Source organism: Spodoptera frugiperda, chromosome 23 (genome assembly GCF_023101765.2).
Source record: "Spodoptera frugiperda isolate SF20-4 chromosome 23, AGI-APGP_CSIRO_Sfru_2.0, whole genome shotgun sequence".
NCBI classification, from domain to species: Eukaryota; Metazoa; Arthropoda; class Insecta; order Lepidoptera; family Noctuidae; genus Spodoptera; species Spodoptera frugiperda.
Window position 1 is genome coordinate 5706114 of NC_064234.1, and position 11637 is coordinate 5717750.

General features: G+C 34.6%; 3 protein-coding genes across 6 annotated transcripts; 1 reads left to right on the top strand and 2 right to left on the bottom strand.

Moving 5' to 3' along the window:
• Positions 1-393: 393 nt before the first annotated feature.
• On the bottom strand, positions 394-3626 carry LOC118266915 (organic cation transporter protein). Of its 2 annotated transcripts, none has more exons than XM_035580560.2 (8): positions 3311-3626; positions 2933-3009; positions 2670-2829; positions 2253-2579; positions 1948-2178; positions 1470-1687; positions 975-1174; positions 394-772 (listed from the first exon to the last, which is right to left on the bottom strand). In XM_035580560.2, the coding sequence occupies exons 1-8, from the start codon at positions 3376-3378 to the stop codon at positions 551-553; spliced, it is 1503 nt and encodes a 500-aa protein (XP_035436453.2). In that variant the 5' UTR covers positions 3379-3626; the 3' UTR covers positions 394-550. The 2 variants fall into 2 exon arrangements, with proteins under 2 accessions (XP_035436453.2, XP_035436452.2); XM_035580559.2 differs by having other exon boundaries at positions 3126-3623.
• A 604-nt stretch (positions 3627-4230) lies between these two features.
• LOC118266893 (uncharacterized) lies at positions 4231-10189 on the top strand. Of its 3 annotated transcripts, none has more exons than XM_035580507.2 (10): positions 4231-4469; positions 4887-5121; positions 5801-5895; positions 6631-6754; positions 6896-7071; positions 7157-7421; positions 7510-7716; positions 7847-7978; positions 8067-8476; positions 8563-10189. In XM_035580507.2, the coding sequence occupies exons 1-10, from the start codon at positions 4359-4361 to the stop codon at positions 8803-8805; spliced, it is 1998 nt and encodes a 665-aa protein (XP_035436400.2). In that variant the 5' UTR covers positions 4231-4358; the 3' UTR covers positions 8806-10189. The 3 variants fall into 3 exon arrangements, with proteins under 3 accessions (XP_035436400.2, XP_035436401.2, XP_035436402.2); XM_035580508.2 differs by having other exon boundaries at positions 5819-5895; XM_035580509.2 differs by lacking the exon at positions 7510-7716.
• Positions 10190-10462: 273 nt separating this feature from the next.
• On the bottom strand, positions 10463-11556 carry LOC118266979 (intraflagellar transport protein 20 homolog). The gene is made up of 3 exons (XM_035580672.2): positions 11321-11556; positions 10795-10949; positions 10463-10714 (listed from the first exon to the last, which is right to left on the bottom strand). Exons 1-3 carry the CDS (start codon positions 11442-11444, stop codon positions 10598-10600), a joined length of 396 nt encoding a protein of 131 aa, XP_035436565.1. The 5' UTR covers positions 11445-11556; the 3' UTR covers positions 10463-10597.
• Between the last annotated feature and the right edge of the window lie 81 nt (positions 11557-11637).

Consider the following 11637-nt stretch of genomic DNA (forward strand, 5'->3'; position numbering starts at 1 on the left):
TATTTAGTCGAGTGACAATGTTATTTTGAGCTTAGTTGTAGGTAATTATTTAAGTTGCATTTGTACTTGATTTGTACTAATAATAAATTGTAACTCACTATGATTAAGCTTTGTCCTATTACTTTACTCTGTAGTTTGGTCTGTGGATCTCATCTCTGGAGATCTTTCTGATCTAAGGATTCATCAAGCGTGACATGTACTTCTAGTTGTATAAGATAGGTTTGTGGGTATTGCGTATAAGTAAATGATACGCTAAATTGAAACATAATTTAAATCACCGTACCTGAATGACAACCTGTTATACCACGTACTTTATAAACAATTTGAGAAATTTAAAAGAAAATTATTTCCTGGGTCTATTTAAAAAATAAAAAATATATTTTGGCATAACGTTTATATTCCATTATAAAGGTCAGGTACATGTACTTATACAGGGTAGATATTGTACCTCGATGCACTTCTTATAAGGCCACGTTTCATTATTAAGTACCTATTATAATATAATTCAAACCGAATAAATTATTGTTATACATTAGAACAACCATTATTTTCACATATTTGGCAAGTTTGAATCTATTGTTTCAGTTTTTAGGTTTACAGACATATAAAATGTTCTATTTCTTCGACGACGACCAAATCTTTGTGCATCTTCAAACGTTTCCGGCAGTTTGGCATTCAAAGTTTCGGGTAAAAAGAAAGATGTTAAAATTCCACCAAATATTGTCGTAAATATTAAAATGGCACTTTGGTAATGTGCACTATACCGACGACCCTAAAAAAAAAACAATTTCTTTAATATTATCATTTCGACCAAGTCACCAAGTGCTTAGGTGCCTTATGATAAGGGTTTTTGGATGATTCGGTAATACAGCATACTAGCCAGTGTCAAAATACTATATGAATAGTAGTTGTAGGTCCTTTAAATTTCATTGTTCAAGTGATGATTTTAAAATAACTTAAACGAAGAAACGTACCAAATACAAAATGTAAGGCGCTATCGCACCGGCTCCACCGCTCACAACATTGCCTAATGACATTCCCGTTTGTCTTAGGCACGTTGGATAAAGTTCCATATTGAACAAATTGATTATATAGTATGAAACTGTGATCGTCAATCTGTTTATAAAAACCAAAGAACTTCTCAACCATTGACTGTTTAGAAATTCCGCAACATCTGAAATTGATTAAAACTTTACTTAGATTGCTACACCTACTGCCGTACTTAGAGACATGGTTACTTAAACTATTGCTTAAAAACGATTTCAATCTGAAAACAATTGCGAAGGACTGGGTTAAGTAACCAATTAACCATTAAATGACTCTGAGTACGTTTAGCAACTTATTTTCTACTGTATATGTATTAACTTGAATACCTACTATATGTACACTGTAGGATTACATGCATGTGAGTATATGTAAGTGTGTGTAGGTAAATATGTGGAGAGTGTGTGGGTAATTGTAGTACTTACATATTTCACGAAAACCGTAAAAAATCCAAATAGACGCGGTTATGGCTGTTGAAATAATCCCCGTGTATCGTCGACCGATATTATTAGCAAGCCATGATGCTATAAAGAACCCAGGTATCTCAGCTAAGGACTGCCAGGCGAAATCCAAGAATGGGTTTCCATTGGACTTTTCTGCAGAACTCAATAACACCACCGTATAGTTGATTGAAACGCAGACCCTACAGAAAACAATACTCAAAATAGGTATGTACTAATAAACTTATCATAGTAATATGTACACATTCATAATAATTGCTGGTACCTAATTATGTTACAAAGCATGAATTTGATTAAATATTGCATTGATACGATATTTTGGATTAATTAGAAATTATCCTGTTCGGTTGGCCTATTGATATACATAATGATTCTCGTTTATACCTAATAAATAAACAACGACTAAAAAGGCTTCCTTCGCTTAACAAGCACAAGTACTTACCACAAAAACAATTGCAATATAGTGTTAGTAGCTAAGCGCCAACCAGAAAATAATGCCAATGGGCCTAAGACCTCTGTCTCATTGGCCTCAGCTACACCACTCGTAAGTATTTCTTCCTCTGTAGCAGAACTAAGTTTAGTTTTATTTACTTTGGCTATACGCTTGAGATTTTTAACGCAGTCTTTTGTTTTTCTATTAACCCAAAGCCACTGTGGTGATTCAATTAATTTCCTGAAATTATGAGCCTTGTTTTTATTGTTTGTGAAACAAAAATATTTGTCAAAATTTGGATAAAAAAATATTACCAAGAAAATAACAAATAAGGTATTTGTGTTGCAGTGGTGATAATCATAAAAGGTTTCCAATTCCGAAACCACAAGTAGAATAAAGGCATTAGACACATTCCGAGACTCATAGATATTAATCTCAGCTTGGCGACACTTGCTCGTCGTTTAGGAGAAGATATTTCCAGCGATATAATGGCTGTACTCTGGGTAGCCGACCATGATGGTAAGGAAGCTATGATACACCCAATAGAGAATAGTACAAATGAAGAACTGGCCAATATTGACATGAAACGGCCGACTACTAGCATGACCAATGAAATAATGTATGTGAGTCGACGCCCGTATCTGAAAACAAATAAAACAAAAATTTGAGTTAACTTATCAATGGTAAAATACTTTATCGATTTCAAAAATTTCTCTTCATTCATTACTTACACGTCTCCATACCATCCAAAGATAAAAGATCCTATAATTTCCCCGATTTTGCTATAAGCAAAAACATTTGCTACGTTTATTTCATTGCCGCAAACCCAATTATTTTCAGTTGGAATAGTTGTTTCGAACCAAGTCCGGTCGTATTCGAAAATATCACATTCTGAAAATAAAGTTTAATTGATAACATAATTGTCTAGTTCTTAATAAAAACAAAAAATTGCAAAAACAATATAGGTGTTCAATTAAAAGGATACTTACATTACCTTTAGTTTTATTCAACTCTTGGTTTGTGTAAATCAAACAGTCACTAAATTTTGTTGCTCCGACAGCATCTTCAACACTGAATGATAACACAATTGAGTAATAAATTAAAAATAACTCAACACTAATGTATATTGTATATTACTCAATATTTTACTGCCTCACTAATAGATAAAGAACAATATTCATGCTTACGTTGGAATGTACTTCGACTTCCAGTAATATTCAGTCACATTCGTTGGTTTCTGAGGTAGTTTGCATATATGTGGGGTAATCGTTAGCGCTAAAATTATATTGTTATATGCCATTGACCACAACCCAGAAAGCAACACATTATAAAAAATATCGAAAGTTATTTGAAATTTTCCTTCTTGACCTACTTCGGATATCGCGCGCTCGTACAAGGAATCCATCCTACCGCTATCACTCTCCTAACACGAATGTACATAAACCACCGTCGTGTTTACATTATAATAGGAGATAAAATATCGATACATATATTATTAGCTTAATACTATATTAATGTTATCTAACAGACAATTTGTTTAGTTATCGTCACTTTGTTATTGAAAGGCGCTAGGTTTTACTACTGCACTGGACAAACATAATGAACTTTAAATTATTATGAAATTAGGACGAGGACTACTATGTTATAGACAAATACATTTTGATTTCTAAGTCTTAATATTACAAGATCAAAAGTATTCGAATCCGTGTTGACCCCGTTGGTTAACAATCAACACGGGTTCGGTTCCCGGTTTAAAAAAAAAAATTAATAACATTTAGCGATGATAAGTAGTAATTTATTACGTATCAGAGCCCAAGATTCACTTTGAGTCGTAGAGTCAACGGAGTATATTAAAAATCAGTAAAAGTTAACCTGTCTTAATAGTTTCTTTTCATTAGATAAATCTTTGAATCTAATCGTCATTATCTGCATTCAGTAAAATAAAAAAATCGCTAACTTCATGTCGAACGAGATAATTGCAGTTAATAATTTACTAAATTATAATTATTAATAGAAAGTTATGATTCCGTAATCCGTTTAAAATTATATAGGTAATGAATATGCACAAGATAAAATTATAGAAAAAATACAAAATTTTATTGTACGGCACTTACGTATGCCACAAATGACTTTTAAAGAATAATTGTGATAATTTATTATTCCATTCTAAAACATGCCTTGTTATAGCTGAAATGGAATGTGCTTAGTATTTGCAAAACTAATTAAAAATCGACTAAATTCTTGAAAATTTTATGTCAGAACGAGCTTAGTTTGAGGGATAAATATTTTTATAATATGGCAGCCCCGTTCTCGGCGGTTGATTGACTCGGGTTAGCTTGCCGCCTGCGCGTTTTTCGGAGGTTTTCGCGCCTCAATTATTTATTTTATGTAATTAGAACTCATGTTTAAAACATTCCAACATGGGTGCATATTTGTCTGAACCTGTTACTGAAAAAGTGTCGAGCGATGAAGCCAACGATAAACTTGAGTGCGGCGCAAGCTCCATGCAGGGATGGCGTGTCAATCAAGAGGTACTATATTGTTTCGTTCAATAAAGGATAAATCAGTATTCCGAACTGCATAAGATTATGCATATATCCATCACACTCATCGTCTCTCGCGATCGTTTATCAATAAAGGCGTATTTCTAACACTGGGAGTTGCCGAAAGTGGTTAGCGCTTTTAGACTGAGCCTAGGCGTTTGACTATGTCCAATGTCCAAAGCACGATCCTTCTTGCTAAATTCTTCACGTTTATTCAATTAAGACTTCTCTACGAGTGGATTAAAGTGTATTATCATGAAAATGCGTTATCATAGTTACTAAGCAAGACTTGTACTTGCATATTGTATTCACTAACCTTTATCTCCTGTATCCGGTATTACTAGGCTTACTAAACTAATATTAGCTGTGCTAATGTGATAGTAATCACACATTTTGTAATTCTAGGATGCACACAACACAATCTTAGAGTATGATACAAACACCTCATTATTTGCTGTGTATGATGGGCATGGAGGAGCTGAAGTTGCCACTTATTGTTCACAAAATCTGCCAAACTTCATCAAAAACACAGATGCATATAAAAGTGGAGATCTCACAAAAGCTTTGGAAGATGCCTTCCTCGATTTTGATGCTACAATTGCCACTAAGGAGGTTATGGATATATTGAAAGAATTGGCTGGTAAGAAACACATTTATGAAGTGCATTTCATTCAATAATGAATATTTAAAGAATACATTTTCAAAAACACAGCGGAAATCGACCCCGCAGATAACCTATAACAGCGAATTGTGATTTGTTTTTATAAAAAAATTAGAGGTTATATATAAGTAACAAAACCTTAGTTTGACAACATACAATATATGTTATAGTATATGTGATGATGTATGTATTTACTATCATTTAAATATTTATATTAACAGAAGTAGGCACTCTTGAAAATACCCGCTTATGAGGACAGTATGGCAGAGGTCAAATGTTTGCATAATGACTTAGAATTACTGTACAATATTATACTAAGAATGGGAAGATTTCTTAATTTTCTTTGCAAATAAAGTAATGTCAGTGGTCCCGTTAATATCTCCCTATCCATAACTCATGATCCGTAATCATAGCATTAGTTTCCAAGAGTGCCCTACCGTGATGTAAAGGTGCTTTCAATGTCAAACTTCTATTGTAAATATGTATTAACATAATATTGAATATGGTTTTATTTGTTTTGTAAATTATGTACTTTATCCTTATTTCTTAATATTTTGTTTTATTATCTTATATTCAACTGGATTATTACTTTCTGATTTTTAGTATTATTTTTATTTTATTTAATTTTATTTATTTGTTTAAAATAAAATTATTATAGGTGAAATAAATCCTCCAGGCCCCAGTGACAATGAGGAGGAGTCGGAGGATGACAATGTCAGCAATCTTTATCAAGAAGCCAGGCTTCCATTGCAGGTACATAGTATTATTTATTTGTATATGAAGTACATGTATAATACTTAAGCATACTAACTGCTGTAGATTTAATCCCACCCAAAACATAAATGTGAAAGGCTGCCAAGTTCGATAATATTGGAATGCTTCCTTAGTAATAATTTTGATCCTAAAACATTGGTTAAGGAATGGGTTAAGTAACCATTAAATTACTACTTATTTGATCTCACTTCTTTTATTGTGGCAGTTTCTGCCATATGGGATTTCATTTATTAAGGTTTATTTTCTTTTTTTCTTATTTTACTTTACTTTGACTAAATACAAATGTTTTTCAATAAAGATAACACTGTATGAATGCCTGTCACACTTGGCCATTTTATTTATACAAACTTTGCTTTCATTTTACAGGAAGTACTAGCAAAGTATGAGAATAATATCTCAAGACCTACAATAGCAGTCTACATCGGGACAGATACGAAATTCTCGGTGACACAGCCACGGCCGGTGTGTCGGTTTTTTTGCTCGAACTTGGCGGACACACTGCCGTGTGTCTAGATCTTAAACTATTCCTTAGTAATAATTTTGATCCTAAAACATTGGTTAAGGAATGGGTTAAGTAACCATTAAATTACTCATGAGTGTGGCAGTTTCTGCCATATACATTAATGCATTACCTTATTAAAATGTTTTTCAATAAAGTAACACTGTACAATGCCTGTCCACATTATTTATACAAACTTTGCTTTCATTTTACAGGAAGTACTAGCAAAGTATGAGAATAAACTGAGCAGTCTACATCGGGCACGTCTCGGTGACACAGCCACACCTTTGTCGCCCTGTCTCCGTGCAAAGAAGAACACGGATGAGGCTGGCAGCTCAGGTAAATATCATTTTATAATGTTAAATATAAGTACAGTTACTAATTTTATTTTTAACCATTGTTAAAAGTAAATGGTTCATGTGTAAAGTTGACCTTAGCTAAAGCATTAACATAATTTAAGTGTCTTCTTAAAAATTATAGGTGCAGGTGGTTCAGGCACAAGTTCATCATTTGCCGCTGGCTCAAGTTCAGAACAGCCCACCGCTGAAGCATCATCAAGCAAAAACGGCGTATCTTCAGCAAAAGAGGCTGCTGATGAAGACACAGGAGGAGTCTCCTCAACCAACAATGAAGAAGATAAAGAAGTAAATGGAGAAGTGAGTTAATTTTTTAAATATATTTAAAAATATTAACAATATCATTAGTTTTTATTGTAACTAATTTATTTCTAAATCTTTACAGGTTTCCACTAGCGAGCCTGACGAAAAAGCGAAGGACTCAGTAGCGATGGAGGTAGACAAATCCAATGCTACAGCTCCAGACAGCTCTGAAGACAATTGCCTTCAACCAGAACAAAGCGCAGATGCTAAGACCTCAGCAGCTAAAGGCAGTGGCGCTTCAGATGCCTGTAATGGAGAAGTAACAGATTCAAAGCAGGTTGATGGTGAGGAAAGTAACATCACGTCGTCCAATGGGTCAACCACACCATCAAAGGGGAAAGCGAAAGGTTTGTACACTCTCTTCATTGTTTTTAAATTTTGCTCAGTTAGAGATTGTCCTCAGATTGATTAGCTATTCTTTACTTTCAAACAAAGCTGCTGCAGTCTCAAGTTCAGACGTCAAAGCGCCTAAAGATCCGAAAAGGAGGCGCGCCGCCGCGGCCGTATACGAGTCCTTACTGCGTCAGGCTGCCGAAGAAGATGATGACGATAGCGACTCGAATGATGAAACCTTCGAAGGAGGAGAGATCAACTCATCTGATGAGGAAAATGTTAATGGTGTTGAGGAGTCATCAAACGACGGTGAGCACTATCCGAGACTACGTGAGGCATGATGATCTGAGCAGTTGTTAGGCAGAGCCAGAGCTAATGTTTTACATGTCATTTTTAATAGTTCATATTAGGACCAGCATTGCAACCCAATCATTTTCAGGAGATGGCGAAGAAGAAGAAGACGATGAACTGGAGGCAGAATCAAGTGATGATGATGGAGAGGAAGATATCTCTATGAATGAAGAACCAGGAAATGACAGTGGCTGCACAGCTGTGGTAGCACTGCTAAGGGGTAAATATTATCTGTAATCTGAAACTCATATGCTAAGTTTATTCAGTAGGCTAAGTAACTAACAAACATACTTTCTCTCTGTTTATAGGGAAAGAATTATTTGTGGCAAATGCTGGAGACTCGCGTTGCATCATTTGCAGAGAGGGAAAAGCGATAGACATGTCAATAGACCACAAACCAGAGGATGCCCCAGAACTAGAAAGGATCACCAAAGCTGGTGGAAAAGTCTCGAATGATGGACGCATTAATGGCGGCCTCAATCTATCTCGTGCCATCGGAGACCACTCATATAAACAAAACAAAGATTTGGGTGCTAAGGAGCAGATGATAACAGCGCTGCCTGATGTCAAAACATTAACAATTGATCCAGAGAAGGATCAGTTCATGGTGCTGGCTTGTGATGGTATATGGAACTTCATGTCTAGTCAAGATGTCTGTGACTTTATTTTGCCAAGGTTGGCCGAAGGTCGCGAGAGGCTGTCACAGATTTGTGAAGAGGTCAGTAACATTTATGATCGTGAATTAACATTTGGATGTTATTGTTGATTAAAGTATCTAATATTGTGTCATCTTCATGTCCACAGATGTTCGACCACTGCTTGGCGCCGAGCACGATGGGCGATGGTACTGGGTGTGATAATATGACAGCTATTATTGTCCGATTTAAAGACGGAGTAATCAGTGACGTAGCGCAGCACACGAGTCAGGCTGAGGGAGCTAAGAAACGCGCCGCTGAGGAAGAGCACAACGAAGAGGAGCAACAGGAATCAAAAAGGCAAAAGGTTGATGATACCCTCTCAAGTTCAGTAGTGACTTCAAGTGTCTAAAAACCTTCAAACATAGACAAAAGTGTTCAAACCACGCATAGTATTGTGAAATGTATGGTGGAGACTTTGTTATTTAAATTATGATTAACTGACAGGTCATGTCACATAAGGGTTTCATCAAGCATATACTTCTTAATAATTGGTAATAATTTATCATTTGTATTGAGCAATTTTTTGCTTCAAATCTCCCTGGTTCTTGATGATAAATGTGTAATGTGAACATTTTGAATCATAATGTGTTGGTATTGCCCTACGGGAGTACCATGTGGCCCAATATTTACAAGTCGCCAGTGTTTTAGAAATAGTTGTGTTGGAGTAACTCATTTTGTAGACAAGTAGAAATACAGACGTAGCAAATAATAAAATTATGCATGCACATAGCAACATTGCCGTAGTAATGTCAGCAACATACATAAACGTAAGTCGACAACATCTGATCGCGCCACTCTGAAAGGATTACAAGCATTTATATATTGAATGGTAGGTAGTTTGTTGCAATTGAATGTGATTGAAATGTACACTTACTACAGATATACGACATTTTTTAAGCTTGATGTTATGGTACATTGTAGTAAGTTTACAGTTTAGAGGGAGAGAATTAATGATAAATTCCAGAACTGATTGTTGACGATAGCAACTAGTAAGTAAGCTAAGCTGTAAGTGTAAGTTACAGAATTTAATGTGTATGATCTAATTATTTTGAATCCCACTTTAATTTGTATTACAGAGTAAATAATTCATTTAGTTGCTAGAACTGGCTTCTTTTTTCTTTTAAAACTATTGGATTCTGAGTTTGTCATATTTCTATACTGGCAACATTTACTTTTCTTCTCTGAAGGAATTTGTGCCACTTATTTTTTTTTATTTTCACTATTTTGTAAAACTACAGTAATAGCGACGTGATTAAAATGTGAATTAATAAAATTAAACTGACTAATAAATAAATTAGGCCAAAATTGTCTAATGGAATCTTAAATATTGACTTGGTGTTTCTAGTTAAGCCAGGAACACAATTTGGACGTATTTGGTGTTTGGTAAATCTAAAACTATGACATTGGCATGTTCCTACATAAAATTAAATGTTATTGACTTTGGAATCAAGGGAATGTATGTATATTTCAATTATTTATCTGTGTTACTCTGTAGTAATAAGTAGTTATATTTTTGTAATCACAGGTATTGTAAAATAAACTTAATTCCTACTTATTTCGTGGTTAAGTTGAAATAATTTTCCAAATTGTGAATTACTTATTGGTAGAAAAATTAATTTATTCATACAATTTCAAGAAAATTTGGTTGATCCTATAACGATTATGATTTACAGTTTGACTACTGTGTTTATTACATGTGTGTTTCAGTGAAAATTACATTTTTACAGACTGAAGTATAGTTTTATTTTGTATTTTATGAATGGCAATTTTCATTACTAAAAAGGTTGAGTTGGATAAGCGGCAAATCGAATGCGCGTGAGTATAGAATTCGTGTTGGCAGGCGGCAGATTTTTGGAGGCGGACATAGCTGGAGAACTGGGAGAACGGGGTTATTTGGATGGTCTTTGTCGCCTCACCCAAGGCCGGAGAAGTCATTGGATGGCGGTAAAAGTTCACGTTGGAAATATAAATTGTGGAAATGGGTTAGTTAAAGAGAAAAAGAGCAATAATCAATAATAATCTCTATTTTTTCTTGTTTTAAATAATATATACAGTAGTTTCAACTGGAATTTGAAATAAATTTAGTATATTTTCTTCAACAAACTAGTCATGACGTCACACACGTAAAACCTGACAATGTTTTATCTGATTTGAGTCAAGTACTCGATTGTTTCCATTTGTGTTGCTTCTAAAATCTGAAGAGCGTCATATTCACTATCCAGTTGTTCTAATATCATAGATTTGTCATTGATTTCCGCCTGGAACAAAAATTATCATTGAGATCATGCGTATCTAACAATAAGTTAGAATAATCTTTATAAAACTTGGTACAACTTACTTGTAATTTAGCTTGTTCAGCTTCGCGTTCTTTAGAAATAGATTTCAAAAGATTCATGGAACCTATAGCAGCCATTTTTTTCTTCTCGACGTTATCTCCTAGTTCCTTCAGCACCTCTAGTAGAGCGTTGATTATCTTCCCGAAATCTTGAATCTCTGTAAAGGTATAATAATATGGATATAATACCTCTATGATGGTACAAACCCAGGGTACCTATAACGCTATTGTAGGCTGCAGTCTGATTTGAACGTAACGGTAGGTAGGATAGGTAGTTCACTTCTAATTTTCGACTTTTAAGTATTTGATCTCGCCGATTAGCTGTGGTAAACCGGTACCTATAGTGAGTTGACATATTACTGTAAAACTGTCGACCAAATTGTACACTATGGATGCATTAAATGTTTGATTTGATTATTAACCTGCCTGTTAGATTAGGGTAAAACCTATTGGGTTGTCACGACATTCGACCCTCAGCAATGCAAAGAGGAATATGAAGTGAGGAGGAAGATGTGCAGTGACTACCAACTTGTGTCATAATCCTTGCATGTGTCCTTCAGATCCTCTGTTTCTTTTAGTACGTTGTTTTCTATGACTCTGATTTTGTTAATGTCATCGTAATATAAATGAACTTTCTGGAGTTCTTCAGCCATTATTAATTTGCGTCATAAACTTACAAATAGTGAGAACACAGAGTGAGAATTTAGATAGAAAATTACCTAGTTGTTTTGCAACCGTTGCTTGGCAACGTAATTAAAAACTAAGTTTTGAACTCTTTGAACAAGGTATGTGTATAAACAAAAAAGGAAATAGACCTCATGAGAAATTATGAATTTGTAAATACGC

Coding starts and splice junctions, on each gene's coding strand:
- LOC118266893 (XM_035580507.2), top strand. CDS start 4,359: ATGGGTGCATATTTGTCTGAACCTGTTACTGAAAAAGTGTCGAGCGAT. Junction 4,470..4,886: donor GATGGCGTGTCAATCAAGAG/GTACTATATTGT, acceptor TTGTAATTCTAG/GATGCACACAACACAATCTT. Junction 5,896..6,630: donor AAGCCAGGCTTCCATTGCAG/GTACATAGTATT, acceptor TTCATTTTACAG/GAAGTACTAGCAAAGTATGA.
- LOC118266915 (XM_035580559.2), bottom strand. CDS start 3,343: ATGGATTCCTTGTACGAGCGCGCGATATCCGAAGTAGGTCAAGAAGGA. Junction 3,010..3,125: donor AAGTCGAAGTACATTCCAAC/GTAAGCATGAAT, acceptor GTTATCATTCAG/TGTTGAAGATGCTGTCGGAG. Junction 2,580..2,669: donor TTTGGATGGTATGGAGACGT/GTAAGTAATGAA, acceptor ATTTGTTTTCAG/ATACGGGCGTCGACTCACAT.
- LOC118266979 (XM_035580672.2), bottom strand. CDS start 11,444: ATGGCTGAAGAACTCCAGAAAGTTCATTTATATTACGATGACATTAAC. Junction 10,950..11,320: donor ATGCAAGGATTATGACACAA/GTTGGTAGTCAC, acceptor ATACCTTTACAG/AGATTCAAGATTTCGGGAAG. Junction 10,715..10,794: donor CTGAACAAGCTAAATTACAA/GTAAGTTGTACC, acceptor TTTTTGTTCCAG/GCGGAAATCAATGACAAATC.